The sequence below is a fragment of the Vigna umbellata genome, chromosome 1 (assembly GCF_029865625.1).
Source record: "Vigna umbellata cultivar VRB3 chromosome 1, Vumbellata_1.0, whole genome shotgun sequence".
NCBI classification, from domain to species: Eukaryota; Viridiplantae; Streptophyta; class Magnoliopsida; order Fabales; family Fabaceae; genus Vigna; species Vigna umbellata.
The window spans coordinates 71,966,591-71,989,864 of record NC_142165.1 but is presented as its reverse complement, the minus strand read 5'-3'; the positions used below and the strand labels follow the sequence as shown (position 1 = coordinate 71,989,864).

At 35.2% G+C, this 23,274-nt stretch overlaps 1 protein-coding gene and 1 pseudogene across 1 annotated transcript; one reads left to right on the top strand and one right to left on the bottom strand.

Annotated features, from left to right (window-relative positions):
• Window positions 1–584: 584 nt before the first annotated feature.
• On the top strand, window positions 585–2,377 carry LOC148206234 (uncharacterized). Its single transcript, XM_088113067.1, has 5 exons — window positions 585–1,021; window positions 1,095–1,221; window positions 1,317–1,595; window positions 1,682–1,786; window positions 1,874–2,377. Exons 1-5 carry the CDS (start codon window positions 585–587, stop codon window positions 2,375–2,377), a joined length of 1,452 nt encoding a protein of 483 aa, XP_087969193.1.
• A 9,203-nt stretch (window positions 2,378–11,580) lies between these two features.
• On the bottom strand, window positions 11,581–13,119 carry LOC148206233 (uncharacterized; annotated as a pseudogene).
• Window positions 13,120–23,274: the final 10,155 nt, after the last annotated feature.

The window sequence follows — 23,274 nt, the reverse complement described above, 5'->3', positions numbered from 1 at the left end:
ACTAAAACTTATTTTTCTGTTAAATGATAATATATAACCTATAACTCCTTGTATCACATAGTTTCTTACATCAGAAAAATGTATTTTATATGACGTAGTGTAATGTATGCAGTTTAACTCTCATGGCTCATCTGTTTCTTCTCAATCTGGTATTGGACTTGGGGTCCAGTCCACTAGTCTCAGTGGTATTTCTTCTGCATCACTACAGCAGCCACCCAATTCTGTCCATTCCCCCTCTAGTCAACAGTCACTGATGCTAGGTGTTTCTAAAGATTCAGGCATGTTTGGAGGAACAAGGTTTGAGACAGCAAGTTTCTAATTGTCACTTGGTGGAAATTAAGGATTCTAATTGCTATGTTTGGAGGAACAAGGTTTGAGAACCCATATATGAGGAATTAGCAACCTTGAGATAATTACAACCCATATATGCCACTTACCACCCCAACAAAAACCAACAAATCCCATAGCAGAAACACCTTTCCTTTTCAAGGCTTCAATAATAGGTTTTGCAATTTCAATACATTTTCCCTGCATATTTAATAGGTAATATCATAATAACACAATTTTGTTTTTTGTTGAAGAATATGGCATCAGATGGTTGTGACACTCCTATTCCACCTTCAGCAAAATCAGATAAGGAGAAGGGCAAGAAGAAATCTTATATGGTCAAGTTGTTAAACCGTTTCAATAACGTAAATGCTTCAAGTAGTCAGCCATCTACACCTACCTCTACCTCCACTGCTAGATTTGTTCCACCACCATTACAAGTTCCTGGTTTGACACCTACTCCACCATCAATTCCACCTTCGTTGGAAGTTCCTCCTTTCACACCTAGTTCACAACAATTTGCTGCTGATCAATGGAGATCACCCTCCCCCCATGTTGGTTCTAACCCAACAACTCCCACAAATATGCCATCACCATCTCCTATAGGGGATAACCCTCCACGTTCAAGTTCAGCAGCCAATGACTTTGAAGATGTTTCCAACAATCGTCCAATCATTACACCTATTGGAGGAGGGTAAGAAAACATCAATTTACTGTTCCAAGCATATACTGTATTATTCTAATATTTGACTTTTATTTTGGTATAGGTTTTATCCAACAAAAACAGCATCCAAAGCAATCACAGCCACCATCAAGGCACAATTTGATGAGCCATGGGTGACATGGGGACAAATACCTCAGACACGAAGAGATGTTTTCTTTGAGCGTTTTAAGGTACACTTGTGTTCATTTACATTATGTACTACAGTTAATTTTAAATGTTAAGGTCCTCAATTATCTTATCCAATATTCATCTTTTTTGTCAACAGAGAAAGGTTTCATGGAGGTCTAACCATGAAGAAAAGGTGAAAAAAAATTTCCACACAAAAGCATCTCATAGATTATCTGAGATGTTTAAAAAAGTTCGAACAGAAGGAAAAAAACCTGATTGGATGGGGGATAATGTTTGGAATGGTCTTTTGGAGAAGTGGAACATGCCACTTTATAGACAAAAATGTGAAACGGCCAAAAAGAACAGGACATCTGACAAGGGTGGTTGTTTGCACACTGGGGGATCCATTAGCGTGCATGAGCATGCAATTCGTCTGGTACATATAAATTTCTTTTTACATTTCTATACGGATAAACTTTAAAAATATTTGATGTTAACAACTTACATCTTCTTTGCTTGCAGTCACAGGAGCTTGGTCGGTCAGTGCATGTTGATGAAATATTTCAGCAGACACATATTCGAGCATCAACAGGAGAATTTGTCGATGAAAGGTCTAGGCGGACACATGTTAGTTTCTATACTAACTTATTCTTTATTAGGTTATATAATTCTTAGGTCTATCTATTTAACGATAATCATGTATTCATTTAACAGGAAGAGTTTGAAGCCAGATTTTCTCAAATAAGATCTGAGACAGCATCCGTTGGGGCTTCAACATGTGCTCCCCTAGACCCTGCAGATGAGGAAAGATTGAGAAACCAATGTTGGTTGGATGTTGCTGGTGGAAGGTACAAGGGACGCGTATACGGCATTGGAAATGTCAGTGCTCAAGATGACTGTGTCGATAGTTACATACAACAGACACAGGCATCTTCTTCTCAGCAACCGATTGCAGAGGACATTCTTAACCTCCACACACGAGTATCAACCCATGATGACCAACTTCGACAGATGAACTCTCAATTGCAAGGCTTTATTGGTGTCATGATGCAGTATCTTCCACCTCCTGCAGCCGCAATTGCACAACAATTTCTTCAATCCCAGAATCAGCCACAAGCTAATGTTCAACCACAACAACCACAACAACCACAACAACCACAACAACCACAACAACCAACAGATCAACCAGAAGATGATACTGTTTATGGAGATTACTAGTTATGTTTTTAGAAGTAGGACATGTATGACTCACACTTATTCCCTCAATGACTTTAAACATGTTATTTGAACTTATTATGATTAACAATTATGTAAACTTTCTTATTATGATTAATGTGAAATGCATGTTTGTATGTTTTAAAGACTTGATTTATTTATTAAATTTGTGAATGGATATAATGTCCAGGTCTTGTGAATTGTCTGTGTGGTATGGGCAGGTCTTGTAAATTGTCTCTTTTTGGATGTTGGATGACCAGGTTTGCTATTCAAGTCAAGCTGTATGTAAATTATGTACAGAATATCCATATATAAATTATATACGGAATATCCGTATATAAGTTATATACGGATAATCCGTATATAAGTTATATACGGATATTCCGTATATAAATTATATACAGATATTCCGTATATAATTTATATACGGATATTCCGTATATAATTTATATACAGATATTCCGTATATAAGTTATATACGGATATCCGTATGTAATTTATATACGGATATTCCGTATATAATTTATATACGGATTATCCGTATGTAACTTATATACGGATAATCCGTATATAAATTACATACGGATAATCCGTATGTAATCTTATCTACGCCCTTTTTATATACGGATTTTTGACCGTATATAATCCGTATATAACATCACTTTTTATACGGATTTTGGATGTTATATACGGATTTCGGCCGTATATAAATGGGATTTTTCTTGTAGTGAAAACAAAGGGGTGAGGGGTTATCATACAAGGGGTTGCATATAATAAAATCCTAACAGTCAAACAAATAATAAAAGCATAAAATAAAATAAAATAAAAGCAAAACAAAAATAAAAGCAATAAAATAAAAGCAAGAGAACATCCCATAAGAATGGGGGTGCAGAGATAAAAACCAGAGGTGTGGAGTGAAATTGAGGCTCTTTAGTTTGGGTCAAAATCATTTTTCTCCAACTTTGTATCTGCCAAGGTGGAAAGATGAAAATGGGGGTGCATCCCGAAATGTGTGCCCAGGTCCAATTCCTTTTTATTTTTGTTTGTAAAAATAGAGTGGGCTTAAAGCCCGAACGAAATGGAGGTGTGAATGGAGTTGCAAGTGGTGGCTAAACCATTTTCCTTTCCAATAACGGACTGGGCCTAAGCCCAAGGGGAAAGCACTGTGAAAAGGAAAAGAGGGGGTGCAAGGGAGAAAATCTTTTCTTTTTTTTTTTTGTTTTAGGGTTTGGCCCAATTTCTATTCAGAAATCCTAGGGGTTCAGTATCTCCCCCTTCATTCCCAACACTATACTCGTTCTCCAGAGACCTAAGGTCTCTTTCCTCTCTCGGAGGTTTGCCGCCGCTCCCAGCCAGAACCGGCCTCCACGCCACCGCCTTCCACCAGTCCTGGCGTCGACGGCGACCTTAGGCGCCACTGCCGACCACGGTGCCCCTGCGTTCTCTTTCGTTTCCCTTTGAAAACGGTAACCCAGGGAGGGGTTTGCCTCTGCCACGCATGCACGACTGCTTCCTCGAACCAGACCGCCGTGAACTGCCTTCGTGGAGTCGCTAGTAACCACGCGCACCGCCGGAGCCATCGTTAGCCCAAGCTCCAGTCCACCAGCTCCTTCTCACCGTCGCGCGTCGCGGCCTAAAGCATCGCCAGCAGCGCCAGCCATGGCGTCGAATCCACCTTCTCCCCTCTCTTTTCCATCTTTTTTTATTTACTTATTGGTTTGGGATTTGGTTTATTCATTCTCTGTTTTCCTACTTGGCTGCTTCTGTTTACTTGGATACTTTCTGGGTGCAAGTAAATGGATACGGGAATCTTTGTGTGTTGATTAGATTATGAGAAAATGATGAGTAAAGTTGAGAAATGGATTCATGGGGAAGGCGAATAGGATGTGAGAATTGGGAGTGGAAAGAAAAGGTGATTGGAAGGGTGTTGGTAGTAGCCGTGAGTGTCAAAACATGGCCATGGGTGACTCTGGATGGTGAAAGGGGTATCGACAAGTGAATGGGGGCATCAATAGTGATTTTGAGCGATGATAGGTGTAGCGGATGACGGGTTATGTTTGTTGAGGTGGTTACGGGTGAGCGCAGTGTGGAGAATCCAAACATTGATAGTGGCTGGCGAGGGAAGGAGACAAAGGTTGGAGTCTCTATTGTTAGCGTGGGCAGAGATTATGAAAATGAGTAGAATGAGGATGTAAGTTGGGGAATGATAGGCTCCTCTGATGTGAGGAAATTCTGAGGAGGTGAATGCTTTGAGTGTATTGACATGGGATCTGTTTTGCTTTATGAAAATGCGTCTGTTTGCTTTTATTTGCAGCTTTTCTGGGTGCTAAAGGGGTATGAAGTGTTGATGTTAGGGAAGTGTATGCCTATATTTTATTGTTAGCTAAATAGATGAAATTTGCAGGCACCGAAACTGCATTTTGGGTGCAGTTTGGATTAACAGAGGAGGAAGGCACAAGCAAACGTAACCATATACAGTGATCGAACATCAATCATTCATCTATCAGCATGCGTAAGGAAAGCAATATCTACGAGGAAAGTATATCTACGAGGAAAGCATATCTACGAGGAGCATGACCAAAGAGCCTACGAAAACTTACCTTCACAATTTCAAGAAGCTTCTCCTTTTGGTTAGGAAGGCAACCGTCTCTCCTTTTTCTCTGATGCGAGTTTCTTGCTTTCTAATGTGGTGATGACCGGTGATGGTGGTGAGTCCCCTGCTCTCTGAACCAATCTTCTTTTTTATCACCAAAATCGTTCTCGGATGACCCAAAAGGTGAATATCATTGACAGAATGGAGATCCTTCTCTAGCCGTGAGGTCTCCCCTTTGAATGAACGTGATTCCCCCCATTTTGAAAACCACCAAGCTCTTTTTCTGCTGCACTGCTTCTGGGAGCTCTGGCATATCCTCTGACATGAGATTTTCCTTTGTCTTTTTTCTTCTTTATATTTAAATTGAATCAGCTGGGAAAAGCCATTCAGATATCCTTTCCCTCTTTGATGTATGATTGCAACTCTGCATAGGGAATTTTAGCAATAGGAACCAGAACTTTCTCTTGTTGTTGGAGTATTTTGAGCATCACTGTGTAATGTTGCAGTTTCTTTGTGTTGTTGTTTGTTTTGCATTGCAGAGAAAAGCTTAGTTGACTTTTGTGTTTAGTGTTTTGTTTTTCTTGTTTTTTTTTATTTTTTTTCTTTTCGTTTTTTAAACGTTAGAAATGCATCATATATATTATTTAAGAAAATCTTCCTTTCTCGAATCTAAGAAACAAATGAAAAGAAAAATAAAAAATAAAAAGAAAAAACTTTGATAATTAAAACAATAAAAATAAATTAGTAAATAAATAAGATAAATATATACATAGATAGAAAAAAATGATAGAAATACCAAACAAAAGAGAAAATAAATAAAATAAAACAAAAAGCAAAAAAAACAAAGAATAAAAATAGAAATAAAAATAAAACATAATAATAAATAAAGGAGAAGAAAATAAAAACAAAAAGTAGAAAAGGAAAAATAATAATAAAAGTAACAAATAAAAATAATCAAAAAAAAAAGGAAAAGAAAAATAACAACAAAACCCCCCCTTTTTTTTATTTCTTCCTAAAAGACAATAAACTTATATGAAATTTGTCTTTGTCTTTTAATATTTTATTTTATTATTTCCTCTTAATTCTAGACGTCTTTATCTATCCGGACGAAATTGGGTATTGACAATACCTGTTTACATCAAAGATTCTAAATAGTATGTTAAAGTTATTATATGTCGACGATCCCTTTGAAAATATTGTCAGTTCAGACCATCCACTTTATATCGTTGTGATCTTCACTAAAATTGAGATAAAAGCAATACAATCTAAGTATGGTAAGTCATGCTAAATAATATCATATATATCTTCATGATGAAGTTTCATTTAATGTTACATGAAAAATATTAATTTCAACTCTATTTATTTATATGGGCAAACATAGTTTGAAGATAAACAACACTTCAAGGTACACAACGACTAAAAAGGATTTGCAATGATTACTTTTTCAAGACCTTTATAAATAAAATACATATTGAAGGAGATGGGTTAAAAAAAAGCCTAAAATATCTTAAATTAAAAGCTTGCAACAATTTTTGTGTCCTACCTTGAGCATTTCTTTTTATAGAACACTTTAGTATTCATTATCAATTTAAAAAAGTGAACTTATCTATGTATTTATCCAAAAGCATAAACTCTTTTTTAATTAGCATTCTCATGAAATTACTTACAAATTTTGAGATTTATACGAAATAGTTACCTAATTGTGATTTACCTAGTTGTTTCTTCTTATATTACTTACATGCACTTACATGCAGTATTTAATGGTAAATTTTATTGCAGTTAGACCTGTCATTTTGTTTTTGGGCCCCCAGGTCAACCCTAGACTTTTCCAAAATTAGGCCTCTTTTTCTTGGCCCAAAGTTCAGCGAGTTATTCCAAAATCGCTGGCCCCACAGTTCCCTGAAATGGGTTGCTATTCCACTATAGGTCAGATCAACCCCCAAATGCACATTTTCTTTTGCACAAACATTTCGCCACTGCTAGAGCTCAACAATAGTATCGACGACAACACATAGTGAAGTTTGACAGCAGCATTGACAACAATACACGGTGGAGCTCGATGACAAGACATAGTAGGTCTCTTCGGGTCTCAAACATCTCGTGGGCTTTCTTAACCCTTTGATACTCCTCATTATCTTCTTTGGATGCTTGAACTTGTATCTCTTTCAACTTGTCCAGAGTCTTTTCGCATGATTTTAAAGCTATGACTACCATCAAAGTTCTTGCATCTTGTCTTTTATCATTATCCTAAAACCAAAATCATCTTGCAACAATAAATTAGTGAGAAAAAAGAAAATAAAATTGATAAAATGTGAAATATATTAAAATTAAGATTACCCTTTTGTGCTTTGACCCTTATGAAGCGTGAGATTATGCCCAACTCATACATATTCCCCTTTTAAGTCTAGTATAGTCTAGTTTATAATATCTTTGTTTTAGTTTGTGTAGTTCTTTTAACAATTTTTGTTTTATAATTTTCATTAGAATGAATCAATATAGTTACTATATTTTGATTCTTGTTAAGAAGTAGGTAGGTTAGTTTACATCCAACTCTATATTGATGAAAAAAATTTGCTTTGTCTAGTTTAATTGTAGTTTTTGTTTCTATAATTGAATTATGCTAAGTCTAGTGAATTTTCTTTTAGTTTATAGTCTAATAGCATAGTTAAATTCTGCAGTTTGAATTTCTAATAAGGTTAAAACCTTCATATAATCCTCATATTTGTACTAGAATATCAATTCAATCCGTAGATTTTAGGTAGTCTCAATTGGATCATTTTTATTAAAATGTGTAACAAATAAGGTCAAATCGTTAACGTTATGTAAATGGTTAACGGTAGTGCAAAAGAGACATGGTGATGTGGATTGTATTATTAATTAGAATTGGGGATTATTTTATTACGTGGAATTGGTTAACTGCACAACTTCGTTAGCACAAGAATTGAGTATGTGATGCATAGTGGCCATGGTCATAAGAGAGATAGGGATTTGAAGACCAACACAAGACCAACAGAGCTAAGGATTTGGAAATAGTGTTAAAGGAGCAAGGAATGAGATTTTCAACAAACATTCAGTGTTCATTGATGATCGAAGGTTGACGATAGTTGAGGTGAGTGTTATTTGGGTTTCGTTGAGTGTTATGTTTCTAGGAAAATGGAAGAATACACAAAATTATAAGACATAAAGGAACAATGTGAGAATTGGGAGAAAATTGGAAATCTCTCGGGATGCCAAGTATCGACAAGGGAGAGGGCTTCAACTAAATAAAAGGCTTATTTCATAATACTTAAACCTGCAAAACTCACAACATCCAATTTCAAATTTTCAAGAGAGAAAATGAAAGAGGTGATGGAAACTAAAAACAGAAGTTGTGAAAGAGTTGAAACTGGTAGGGGTCATTAATAAAAAAAAAAAACCCTCTATGAATGTTAATAATTAACAAGTTGAGTAAAAAATTATTTGTCTTGTAATGACAGAAGAAATCAATCTTTAAATTATAGGGCAAAGAAACTAATCACTTAAAAGGGGATGGGTGAACACGTCAGCTACTGAAATTATTCAACCAAATGACATATCTTTCACTAAATATTACAATTCACCATGTTTTGACATCATTTTTGTCAAATTAACAGAAATGACTTATTTGTTACATATTTTTTTTTAAAAAAAAAAAGACTAAATTGAGACTACTTAAAATCTAAAGACTAAATTGAGATTCTAATACAAATATGACGATCATCCGAGGGTTTTAACATTTTAATAACTAGAAAGAAATAATAGTAGATTAGTTCAGTGAATTTGAGTTTTTTTTAAATAAAGATTAGAGCTACTAAGTAGGAAGTTAATTTTTAGATTGTTCTGTTTTACTGCAATACTTTTAGGTTAGGCTAGTGTAGGAGCATTTTCAGATTTTGGTTTTATGTTGTTTTAAAAATGAGAACAACAACAAAAACAGAGAGAATAAAATACTAAAAGAGGAAGAGTATATAAATTGGAATGAAAGATGAGTGGGAATTCAATTTATTTGACTGTCAATTGCAATACATTTATAATACTTGCAGTAACAAAAAACTAACTAAGATAAAACATAAATGCTTTCTCCTAAATTTTCAGAACGGAAAAGACTTATTCAATCAACAAAAACTTTAAAGATAAACTAAATAAAGATGCCACGTGCAACAACGTGCAGTTCAAAAATAAATATCTAACAGTCCTCCTTGATTTTGCAACTGCAAACTCCAATCTTCTGTCTTAAGAACTCAAACTTGTTGACTGGAAGTGGTTTGGTGAACAAATCTGCAACCTGGTCTTCAGTTTTGCAATAAACAAGAATAATAGCTCCATCTTTTTGTAATTCTCTTAAGAAGAACAACTTAATGTTGAAATGTTTGGTTTTCCCATGAAAGACAGGATTGTGGGAAATAACTATTGCAGCTTGGTTGTCAACAAAAACTTTTATGCTTTCCTTTTGCCCCATGTTAAGATCAATTAAAATTTTTCTCAACCACAAGGCTTGGTTAACAGCATCTATACCAGCAACAAACTCAACTTCTACTGTAGACTGTTCAACAATTTCTTGTTTCTTCGAGCTCCATGAGAAAACACCCGATCCAAAGCTAAAATAGTACCCTGAGGTACTCTTCATGTCATCAACTGAACCACCCCAATCACTATCTGAGAATCCTGTTAACTTAAATTCTTCAATCCATTTGAACTTGATGCCAAAGTTGTGAGTGCCTTTGACATATCTAATCACCTTTCATGGCAGTCTTAAAATGCATTTCACTTGGAGAATGCATAAATCGGGATAAAATGCTTACAACATTTAAGATGTCAGGCCGAGTTACTGTAAGATACATCAAACACCCAACCATGCTTCTGAAATATGCTTGATTTATCTTCTCGATTCCATCTTCCTTGCATAGCTTTTCCTTTTGATTCATTGGAGTGTTCATTTCTTTGCATTCTTCAAGTTTAAACTTTTCCAAAATCTCATTGACATATTTCTTTTGAAAAATGAAGACTTCATGTTCTTCTTGTTTGATCTCCATGCCAAGAAAGAAGATCATTAAACCAAGGTTTGTCATCTCAAACACCTCCATCATTTCTTTCTTAAACTTCTCTACAAGTCTTGTGTTGCTTCCTATTACAAAGAGGTCATCCACATAGAGTAAGATGATAAGAATGTCAGCTCTATCATGCTAAACATACAGTGTTGATTCAGCTAAGTTTTTGACAAATCCCAAGTTCAGCAAATGATCATCAATTCTGCTGTACCAAGATCTTGGGGCTTGTTTCAACTCATAAAGAGCCTTTTTGAGTAAATAAACCTTATCTTCTTTTCCTTCCTTCACAAAGCCTTGGGGTTGTTCAAAATATATTTCTTCTTGCAAAAAACCATTTAAAAAAGCTTATTTAACATCAAGTTGATAAACCTTCCAATTTCTTTGAGCAGCTATAGCAAGTAATAACCTAATAGTGTTCAATCGAGCAATTGGTGCAAACGTATATGAGTAGTCTATACAAAAAATATGTGCATAATCTTTCACTACGAGTCTTGCCTTGTGTTTGTTGATAGAACTGTCAACATTTAATTTAGTTTTATACACCCATTTGACCCCAATTACTTTTCTACTTTGAGGTTTTTCCATAAGAATCCAGTTTTGGTTCTTCTCGATCATTGACAACTCCTCCTTTATTGCAGCCCTCCAATGTAGACTTTTCTTTGCTTCTTCATAATCTGCAGGTTCACACACAAAAATATTGCATCTTTCATAAATTTCAGATAACAATCTGGTACCTCTTACTCGATCATCATCTACTAATTCATTTTGCCAGCTTTCATCTTCACTTTGTCTTGTGTTTAAGGTTGAAGATTTGAACTTCACATCTGTAGAAACCAAATTTGCCTTCCTTTTATCATCCCAATTCCATTCTTCATCTTCCAAAAAGTGAACATCCCTATTAATAATTATTTTTCTGGTTTGCGGCTGAAAGATTTTATAGGCTTTGCTGACTGTACCGTAGCCTATAAAGATACCCGGTGATGCTCTTTTATCCAGCTTATCTCGCTTGCTCTGTGGAACATGAGTAAAGCACAAACAACCAAATATTTTAAGAAACTTCATAGATGGTTTGTAACCATGCCAAACGTCAAATGGTGTTTGATCGTTCAATGCTTTGGTGGCGAGTTTGTTCTAAAGAAAAACAGTTGTCCTTGTTGCCTCTACCCAAAATTATTTTGGTAAATTCTTTTCATACAACATGCATCTCGTCATCTCCAAGATGTATCGGTTTCTCCTCTCACTAACCAAATTTTGTTGTGGGGTATAGGGAGCAGTTAGTTGATGTTCAATGCCAGAATCCTCACAAAATTGATTGAATCTTTCAGAAGTGTATTCAATGCCATTGTCTGACCTCAAAATCTGAATTTTGAAACCAGTTTCGTTCTCAACCTTGGCTTTGAACTTCCAAAAATTTTCAGCCACCTATGATTTGTTCTTGAAGAAAAAGATCCAACACATTTTGGTAAAGTCATAAATGAAGAGAACATGATAAAGATTACCTTTCAATGAAGGTGTTCTTTGAGGCCCTGCAACATCTGTTGAATTAATTACAGCTTCCTTGATGCTCTCCATGTTGTCTTTGAGAAAGGTTTTCTGTTTAGCTTTCCAAAATTACAAGCTTTGCAGTTTAAAGTTTGATCCTCAAGCACTGGAATATCAAGTGCTAGCTCTTTTCCACTCATTTGCAATAGTCCTTGATGATGATAGTGCCTGAGTCTCTTATGACATATTTTTGTGACATTTTCCTTCAAAGAAAAAGCAACATGCTCCTCCTCCAATGGATTTAGACCAAAGCGTTTTCCTTTCATTTTTACCTTAAAGATATCTTGACTAGCTGCATCTTTAATCAAGCAATATTTATCTTCAAAAATAACTTTAAATCCTTTTTCAATCAGTTGACCAACACTTAATAAGTTCTGGTCAATTTCAGGAATGAAAAAAACATCATGAATGAACTTTGTTCCTATACAGTTTGTGATTGCAATTGTCCCCTTTCCTTTGATTGAGATATGATCACCATTACCTATTCTGACTTTAGTGACATTAGTTGGCCTCAATTCTCTGAAAAGAGCCTTGTTAAAGGTCATGTGATTGGAACAATCGCTATCTATTAGCCAGCTTTCACTCGATTCACTGCTCAATAAACAAGTAGCTACAAATAGCTGGTCATCCTCCTCCTGATCAACATCCTTAGCTTCTTCCTTTTGTTGTTGATTTTTGCTCTTGCATATGATTGCTTCATGTCCCATTTGATTGCACTTGTTGCATTTAGCATCAGGTCTTTGCCAGCATCTGAATGGAGGGTGACCCATTTTGCCACAATACTGACAAGGTGGGTAACTTTTCTTTCCACCTTTTCCTTTATCGTAATTATTTGTATTGCTCTGACTGTTGGCTGGATTATTCTTCTTGTAGTTTTTGTCTTGTTGGCTTTTCACTAGAAGAGCACCTTCAACAACATGATCTTCCCTCATCGAACTTCATTGCTCTTGGGCTTGGAAGGCATGTAGCACTTCTGCAAATGTGATTTTAGACAAATCCCTTGTGTTCTCCAATGAAGCAATAGATGTTTCATACTTTTCTAGCATCATTACCAGAATTTTCTCAACAATTCTGGAATCAGGGAAATTGCTACCCAACAACCTTATCTTGTTGGCAATACCCAACAATTTGTCTAAGTATTTTTTGATTTTTTCAGACTCTTTCATCTTTTGCAACTCAAATTCCCTCATTAAATTAAGCACCTGCATGCTTCTTATTCTTTCATCTCCAACGTACTTTTCCTTTAGATAATCCCAAATTTCTTTAGCTGATTTAAGAGTCATAATTCTTGTGAAGATGGTTTGAGAAACACCAGCAAATAGACATGTTTTTTCCTTTGCTTTTCTGGTTTTTCTCTCCTTGTGAATTTTGATCTGGGCCATGGTAGGATTATCCAGCAGCGGAAGAACTTCATAATATGCTTCTACAACTTCCCAAATATCTAGAGCCTCCAAGTAATCCTCCATTTTGACAGTCTAGAGATCATAGTTTTCTCCATAAAAAACTAGAGGTGCAACTTGTGAGAAATTTGATTTGGCATCCATTTTCATAGGTCCGTAAGACAAGGGCTCTAATACCAATTTTTGTTTTAAAAATGAGAATAGCAGCAAAAATAGAGAGAATAAAATATTGAAAGAGGAAGAGTATATAAATTGGAATGAAAGATGAGTGGGAATTCAATTTATTTGACTATCAATTGCAATACATTTATAATACTTGCAGTAACAAAAAAACTAACTAAGATAAAACATAAATGCTTTCTTCTAAAGTTTAGGAACGGAAAAGACTTATTCAATCAACAAAAACTTTAAAGATAAACTAAAGGTTTAATACATCATCTGGTCCCTACTTTCAGGGGTTTAGTTCAAAGTGATCCTGCCTTTTAAAAAAGTTCAGTAAGGCCTCATATTTCGTTAAAAAATGTTCAATCTAAACCTTTTCGCTCATGCCGTTAAAAACATAACGGTGCAATGTGGCGTTATGAATACATGGCACGTTTGAAGAAGTTGCACTATGTAAATATTTAAAAAAAAAATTAAAATGACGTGTTAGGTGCAAATTCCAGCAGCCACACCATCTGCAAATCCTCAAACATGGTCCAAAATCACTATTTGATCTTGATGGAATGGCAACCCTAAGTTACATGCTAGAACAACTCGAGAGAATGCGCAAGAGAGAAACCACCACTTTATGTCCTTCACCATGAACGTAATGAGTAATAGGGAAAAGACTGTGAGTACCAAGGAGTTGTGGAGGGGCCCTTGTTGCAGTCATGAGATTTTCTAGGAACTAAGGGGCCTTTAAAGAATTCACTGGAAAACCCAGGTAAGGGGAGTTAACTTTTTGATGTATTGATTGAGCATGATGTGTTTCCTTTGAAACTTGTTGATCTTGAGAAATAGTATGGATATATAGTATACCCAATTGGAAGGTTGTGGGTTGCTAAGGAAAAAATATGGTTTGGGATGTTATTCCCAGAATATGAATGCACGGGTTGAAGGATTATAGTGCATGTGGTTTTGTAGTAAGGGAAAAGTGCATATCATGAATCTTTGGAGGGTAGTCGTGGGTTGGCTAGGTTAAGAATGTAAATAAGAGTAGGAAGTGTTAACGTGTTGTATGAGTGAAATATGACAATAGAGTGCATTGGTGATGGGTTGTGTTCTCAATAGAGATACCAACATGGGTTTATGGGTATAATAAATTATTATTTTGTAATTGCATGGAATGTTTGATGGGTATTAAATGTATGGAAGTGGTATAAATGTTGAGTAATGTAGTGTCATCACATAATGGTATGAGTGTGTTGGGTAAACTTTAAATATTTGTTTGGACCCATGCACTAGGAAATGTTTTGTTTGTAAGTAATTATGTGAGCATCGAAAGTGAGCACTAAAACAGTCACCATATTTGGATGTTTGTACTTTTGTTTATGATAAATGGGCACCTTGTGGCAAGAGAAGAAGTGTGGCACACTTGTAAGTGTGTGTACCGTGGGATTGGGCAGTAGAATGCAAAGAAGAGAAAAGCCTCACGGTTTTGTGATAGAAAGAAAGGAGAGGGTCTCCAATAGTGTGTGCAGCAAAGTCATGGTGTTTTGTGAGAGTTATTTGTGTGAGAAAGAGAGAAAGGTTCACCACCGTGAGAAACTAGAGAAAGAGTGGAGCTGCTGCATGTATTATTGAGTCATGTGTTTTTTTGTGAGTTGTGCATCACCGTGAGAGAAAGAGAGAAAATGGGTTGTACTTTGTGAGTAGTATGTTGTGTAAGTTTGAGAGTTTAAAGTGTTGTTTGTGTATTTGTGTGTTCTGGAAAGTAATCCAGAAAAAAATACAAAGAGTATATTTCCCAGATATTATATTATGAGTTGATACCATGAAAACAAATATTTTTTGTTCAAAAATTTCTAAAGAGTGCATGTTTTCTTTTTGCAAGTGAAGAGTTTCAATGCATGTGAGGGCCACTGTAAGATGAAGAGAAATATTATATTTTCTTCCTATATAGTGTAGACGTTGGAATCTAGAGAGCTGGAAGGGGTTCTTAATATTGGCATTTAATGGTTTTTGTGGTACCTACCTTGGGAGGGAAATCATAATATGGTTAATACCAAGTGCATGAAAATTTTGTTGTGCATGTGCTACTACGTCCCTTGTTGATAGGTAAAGTACACAAATGATATTATGGGGTTGCATAGGTGGATTATAAGAATGGTGAAGGGTTACAGGCTAAGGTTTTCGTTGTGCAGATTTTAAATTTTGGGTTTATAAAATAGGTCTAGGGAAGCTAAAGGAATTTTCTTTGAAGATATAAAGATTGATGAGAGAGGTGCAGAGGTTATCTAATGGTCATAGTTTTGTTGTTAATAAGCAAGGATTCTTTGTTTTAGTTATATTGATGTCGTTCTAACAGTAAAATATCTAGTTTTATGGGTTTCAAAAATTATATCTTTTTTGAGTAATTATTGAGTGGAGTAGTATATAGGGTGATATAGGATGAAATTTGGAGGTGGGTATATAAAATTGGTGCATTGTTGGGTGATATAGGGTGATATAAGGTGGAATAATATATAGGCTGATAAAGCCATTTATGTTTCTCTCTCTGCATTTAATTCTTCACACAGTCATTTACGTTTCTCTCTCTGCATTCAATTCTTTCAGTCACTTATTCATCAAACTGCACAGCTCACTCAGGTTTGGCCACGGTGGCATTTGCACTGTTATGTTTTTAACGGCGTGAGCGAAAAGAACCGGATTGAACATTTTTTAACGAAATATGGGCCTTACTGAACTTTTTAAAAAAATATGATCACTTTGAACCAAACCCCTAAAAGTAGGGATCAAATGATGTATTAAACCTAAACTAAATAAAGATGCCACGTACAACAACGTACAGTTCAAAAACAAATATCTAACATTTTATAATTCTAGAGTAGATAATTTTGAGAATGGTTTCTAATGGTAAATTTAGGTTTGTTAGCATAGTTATGTTAATGTTTTTGTAGTTTTAGCATTAGGATATAGGTTTAGGACAATTTTAAAAATTTTCTGCATACTAGAATATCATAATTGAGTCTCATTTGCTTCCTTCTTCTACCAACAAACAAATCTCCAGACTTAATGAATCTTGGAATTCTTCAAGTGATTGCCAGAATGGTAACTGTGAAACTATTGCAATTGTTGAATGTGGCTGATAAGTTTCCATCCTATATTCTCTTACTTCCTGTATTGTCACCTTCATGTTGTTCACAACAACTTCAGCCTACTACTATACCAAAAACCCTTGGTTGATTTCCTGTTGTATGGAGTTCCATTATAAAACCTCTTATTAGGTGGCTTGTAAGAAGATTAAAACGCTAGTATATAGTTGACATTTTGGCCTGATTCTACTAATTCAAAAGTAAATGTAAATGTAATTGTAAGTACCATAATAGAGCATTATTTATAGTAGTTATACTCCGCCACTCTGTTGGTTTTATAGACTTTTTTTTACCCCAACTAATGTGAGTTAGAGTCAAATTCTATGAAATGAGCTACTTCAACGCGTTTAATTGTAATGTTCCTTTAACTCTTTTAAATTATATGTTATTGGATTGTTCTCTGACTATTGAAGAATCATATTTTTTACAAAGGTTTGCAACCAATATTTTTGCAGAATAATTTTTTCAATGAAAACTACATATAATCAACTCAATTTTTTTTAACCATGTTACGCGTTGTTCTTGCTTACGATTATAAATCTTTTTAAAATACGACTTGTATTTAGAATATTTTCACAATTATGCCTAAATTTAATTGGGTTTTATGGTGATGGGGGAATTGGATACGGAAAATGAGCGAATTATAGAAATTATTATCGCTCTTGGGTGGTTTTTTGAACCTACAATTTTATCAAGTATGATTATAGTAGTTATTTCAAAAGACAAAATAACACAAGGGTAGCTCTCGATATTTTATATGATCACAACTCGTAAAATATATTTGTAAAACATATAATGATACATCTCCACATTACCATAAAAAATCCACAAAACTAACAATATTAACATATTAATCCCTTACCTCAACAAAGAATCAAGAGCCTACCTCATTAAACTTATTCATTGTCCTAACAAAAAGACCAAGTAAGTATGACGTAATCAAAGACATGTATTCATTAAGTTTCACTACAGAGTAACACTTAACTCATGTACAAATCTATTATAACACTCTTAGTAATTCAATGTATTCAGGGTAGTTTATTGTAATTTTCTATTAAAGTATATGAAAAAGAGAGTCGTTAACTTAAAAGCATGTGTTTTTAAGGCTATCACAACTGAAATCATGAGAACAAAAAATTCAAAAGTCAGAAGAAACACAACCATTGTTTATTAAGAAAAGCTCTTTAAAAAGAATGTTGGTTGAAACAAAATTTAGATCTAAGAGTAGATTACATATAGAAAAGAGATAAGAAGTTTACAACATTTTTCTTAAGGCAATTATCTTAATATAATAATTGATAATTTTCAAAATTATTATATTAGAGAAAATGTTAGTATCAACTAAAGATTTGATATAATAGTTAATGTATTGTGTGGTTGGACGACCGTTGCACGAAAAAGGTGAGGACGGTCTCGAATGTCTAACCCCAAATGCGAACAAGACAAATGCGAAGATCATCCAGCCAACATGAGTAGAGATTAAACGGGCAATCTCAACAACAAAGTACTTCTCAAGAGACACTAAGAATCGAGATTAAGAGTAAGTATCAATTAGTGTAATAGGTTAAGATTGGGCTGTAATTAGAACTCCATTAATCTTAGGCCCATCTAAAAAATTATAAATAGAGGTCAAAGATAAGAGATAGGTGATCGCATTTATTGTGAATTTAAGACTTTACTATGACTCTCGTTCGGAATGTTTACTAACTTAAATATCAAAGTACCTTTGACAAGTACCCTCTGAACAGTTTAGAGCACGGGCGAAAGAGAATTTAGACGAAGGACAGATACAACTACTTGAGCGATTTAGAAGTGAAAGTGTGAAGGTATGTTTTGTGGAGTTGCTCGACCCTACACCCAAAACATTTTGGCGGCCACCGCCGATGGCTACTCCAAGTCCACCAAAAGGGCGGATTGGGGCACTTCTACCCGCGTTGTCGTCATAAGGGGGGTTGGAGGCCGATCGAGGGTCTCGAACCTTCGATGGCGAGCTACCCATCTTCTTCCTTGAAGCAAAGAAATTGCTCTTTCCAGGAGTGAGACAAACATGATGCCCGAAAGGAAGACACAAATTTAGCCAAGTTAAGACCAAACCACAAAGTAAAACAATAAAAGAAAAATACCATACCAAACGCCTGTTCGTCAAATTCCCCATGACAGAGGCATTCAATGAGGCTACGAGCACAGAGGCGGTGGGGTAGATCTTTTATAATCCTAACAGCTTCAACCTCATCAGGGGTCATGGAACCGGGCGACCATGACGCTACCTTACGGGGATCCCTGGTCCAATGAAAGGGGAACAAAGGAAAGCCAACTTCATCCACAAACTCCGACCGACCGGATTTCCTTATTACGACCTTGAAATACTTGGTCTTAAACCCTTTAAAAGAGTCATAATAAGGTTTAAACAACCACTTCTTTTCAATAGAAACAAGAGACACTCATCATCACTTAGTGATCAAACGGGTGATCAAACGGATGTGATAGTAGTGAAGGAAAACAGGGGCTGTGGGGGTTATCCCCAAGGCAGAACATGCCACCATGAAAGCTTGTATACGTTCGAATGCAGCTGGGTGGGAACAACATTCAGCTCTCGCGGGACATCTGATTGGAAGGTAGTGAAAGGGAATCGGACAAACATCTAGCAAAATAGGTAAGTATACACGAAGAAGAAGTCTTCAGGGTTTCCTCCCTTCCCATGATAAACTTGTTTGTTCACTTTACTAACAATCAACCAAATCAACGCTACATCCTTCCCATCTCGTACAACACATGACTGATTGGCTCACCATTCCAAATCTTCCTTCTTCTGGAAGCACGATGTATATGACCCCACCTCGTGAGACGCCCAATCATAACCACGGATGACCGGTAAACAGTCCATGAGAACTTCTCCCTCATCATCCACATCCACTCCTCCCACGTGGAGACTGATGGTTGTCTCAGAAATATCCCTATCACCATCAAAAGTGGGGAACTGAGCGTCTGGGCTGCTTCCCTGCTCGGTTGTCTCGAAGTAAGAAGAAGACACAAACCTTGGAGACGAAGGTCGGCCACCTCCACTTGCGAACTCCCTACCACCTCTACCCGATGACTCCTTAGACGAACTAAGTTGAACGACGTTCATTATTATTACATGAAAAAATGAAGAAGATCGGACAGTAGGCAAAGCAAGTGGAAAGAAATAAATGGCAGGCACCCCCAACATATTTATAATGAAAATCTGGGAAAATCATCAGCTCATCGCTACCGTTAATCTCAACCACGATTAACGGACTAGATCTCGCGACATTACCACTCCCGAGAAGCGCGGAACACGACACATGTTCTCCTGCCAAAAATCACCCATTCGATAATCGTCGGACGGACCCTAACTAGCTCGCAGTAACGACACCAAACTTAAGTCTATTCGTGACAAATCCCAACGTCAGTTATTGTTGCCTAGGGCTTAGGGGGTCTGTGTACCATATGGTCGGACAACCGTTGCACGAAAAAGGAGCAGACAACCTAAAACGTCTAAACCCCCAAATATAAACAAGACAAATGCGAAGGCCATCCAACCAGGAATGAGTAAAGGTCGAACGAGCGGTCTCAACAAAGTACTTCTCAAGAGACGCTAAGAATCAAGATTAAGTGTAAGTATCAATTAGTGTAATGGGCTAAGATTGGGCCGTAGTTAGAACTCCACTAATCTTAGGCCTCAAAAACTATAAATAGAGGTCAAAGGTAAGAGGTAGGTTATCATATTTATTGTGAATTTAAGACTTTACTCTAACCTCTGTTCGGACTATTTACTGACTTAAGCATCGGAGTACCTTTGACAGGTACCCTGACCGGTTTGGAGCACGAACGAAAGAGAATTAGGACAAAGGACGAATACAACTACCCAAACAATTTAAAAGTTAAAGTGTGAAGGTGTATTTTGTGGAGTTGATCCTATACCCGAAACCGTTACTAATTATCAAAATTGTTATATGAATAAAAAAAATAATTATCAAGATTCATAACAAATTTTCAAAAACTATAAAATAAAAATATTAATATTTTATCGTAAAAGACCATCAAAATAGAATGCATTGTTAAAATGGGGGGAGTGAGAATATTTGGCCATAAGGAGCATAAAAGGGAAATAATTGTTAAAAACACAAGTTGTATAAGATCCGTGCGCCTTTTCCTTTTCTTTTTGTTTATTTATTCTTTTCTTTTACTTAGACATCTTTCTCTTACTCATTTCTTTCCGCTTTTTTCTATCTTCCCTTTTCAAATTTAAACTATATTCTTATCACTCTTTCAAAAGAATTCCACCAGTAGTCAATAACCTAGAATAAAATTATACAATTTATATGGGAGATATCTCACACTTTTGTTGACTCTATTAATTAAAAAAAATGTTATTATCATATCTAACTTTTATAAATATTATAGTTAATTTGGTAATGTTTTATTAGTTCTATGGAAGTGTTTGATATATTTTTACTTGTCTTTTATTTATACTTTAGGATTCAAGCAAGCAAGTGTTACTTAAGAGAAATGATTGTAAATTATAAAAGAATCAATTTTTATTATGAAGTACGATTGATATTTTAAATGAATTTGTGGATGTGTTTATATTGGATTTGAACATGAACTTAGAATCGAATGTTCAATTTCTACTTTTAACAACTATGGTGAGTAATTTTTAGGTTTAATAGCCAATTTAGTCCTCACTTTGGTTGAAAAATCTCAATTTAGTCCCTCGTTATAAAAGTGTTTTGAATTAGTCCTAACTTTTAAAATAGTGGGTCAGATTGGTCCTTTCTGTTAAATATAAGTTAACAAAATTAATGGATGATGATGTGACACAACTTAAAGCTAACGAGGGACCAATCTAACACATCAGCTTTAAGCTGTGTCACATCATCATCCATTAATTTCGTTAACTTATATTTAACGAAAGGGACCAATCTGACCCACTATTTTAAAAGTTAGGACTAATGTAAAACACTTTTATAACGAGGGACTAAATTGAGATTTTTCAACCAAAGTGGGGACTAAATTGGCTATTAAACCTAATTTTTAACAACCAAGTCTAATGAGATATTTTAAATACGTTTGAATACAAAGAACGGTGAATATATAAATTTATTATTTCTAAATATTTTATTTCAATATTATTGTTGGAGCAATTAAGTGGTTGATAAAGCAATAACACGTCTAACTCAAGCGAGGATTAAGAGTTGGAACAAAAGATGTGTCTCAACATTTATACTTTATATGGAACCTTATTACTTAATTGATGTCTCGTTGATCAAAGTGATAAAATACTAATGAGTAGGGTGGAGTTTTGGAAATATTTTAAAGTAGAAACCTAATTTCAATAGTTAAGTGTGATTTATGCTATTTAAATAATTAAACAATATTTCAAGAAACCATGACAAGAAAGAGTTAACAAAATTTACTTTAATTTAATCGTACGTGTTGCTCAAGTGCAAGTTAAACCTTGTAAAGTAGGTTTGGTTTTATTACAAGACTTCTAAAAAATACAAGACCTTCAACATATGTCAAATGTTATGATTAATCAATTCAGGTTGAAAGTTGAGTTAAGTCATTTTAGATCAAAAAATTTCTATAGATGACTCATTTATACCCTTCGACTTAGGTTGACTCTGGGTGATCTTTGGTCTGGATCAACTTACCTAAACCTTTAGTCCTACTCAAATTGTTTTGACCTTTAACCTGAGCTACTTGATCTAGGCTCACTCGGGTCAACCTTTGGCCCAGGTTGACTAGAATCAATTCTCTGGTCATGCTGGCTCGAGTTGATCTTCAGCTTAAGCCAACTTGAGTTGATCTTCAACTTAAGCCAACTTGAGTTGATCTTCAGCTTAAGCTGACTTGAGTCATCCTTTGGCTTAGGCTGAAGGCCTATACCAACTTTACTTGATCTTCAACTCAAATCGATTTTGCTCGACCTTTTGCTAAAGACGACTTGCCTCAACCTTTAGTTCGATCCAACTCAACTTGACTTTCAGCTTGGGTAGCTTGGTTGAGGCGGACTTGGGTCGACCTTTGGCTCGAGCCGACTGAAGTCGACGTTCGGCTTGAGCTAACACAATCTGTCCTTCATCCATTCAACTTAGTTTGACTTTTAATCCGACGACTCATCTCAATCTTCAACAAAATTAACTTAGTTCAACATTTGACTGACCAACTTTCACTTCGTTCAGCCTTGACAATCTTAACCTTCAGTCTAGACTAACTCAGTTCGACTTTTACCTAGACCATTAGAATTGACCGAGACCATTAGAATCGATCCAATCTTGTTTATTTCGATTGTTTATTTTAATACAAATGAACAATATTTATTTTAAAGATATTGAAAATTTTCAAAATATTTGACGTTATATTAGCCGTGCCATATAATAGGTTTACTTTTAGTTTAATATATAAGTATGAGGATAATATAATATTAAGAATTACAAAATAACAATTTTTAGTTTCAAAAATGATAATCGAGACAAATCGAAAACTAAAAACATACATTTTGATGGATAGTTAAATTAGAATTAAAAAGAGATACGATTCACAACAGCGGGTTGGATAGTGAATCAGGTTCACATAACTCTATATCGAGAATTGTTTTCCACTTATGAATTTAAGAGGATCCATGATCATAATTTAGAGGTTGCTAGAGTCATATATGTCAATAAAATTATATGACTGTCGGTACACTTGAAGGGCATAATATGTGAATGGCTTGATGAGGGTATTTTTACACTTATAGCACTGTATTTTATCTTGTTTAACATGTATTCAAAATTTACATTCCTGTAATTAGATTTTTTTTTTGGTAAACAACACCAAAAACGGACTTAACTATAAAAAGAGTTTAATTTCTATATTTTAGTCCCTTTGATTTCTATTTCATAAGTTGATTGAAGCAGTGAAAACTGGCATTTTGATCAAACAATTTAATTTCATTTAGCAGAATGCATCAAACTCAAGGAAGAAAGAAAACCTCCAA

Coding starts and splice junctions, on each gene's coding strand:
- LOC148206234 (XM_088113067.1), top strand. CDS start 585: ATGGCATCAGATGGTTGTGACACTCCTATTCCACCTTCAGCAAAATCA. Junction 1,022..1,094: donor ATTACACCTATTGGAGGAGG/GTAAGAAAACAT, acceptor ATTTTGGTATAG/GTTTTATCCAACAAAAACAG. Junction 1,787..1,873: donor AAAGGTCTAGGCGGACACAT/GTTAGTTTCTAT, acceptor TTCATTTAACAG/GAAGAGTTTGAAGCCAGATT.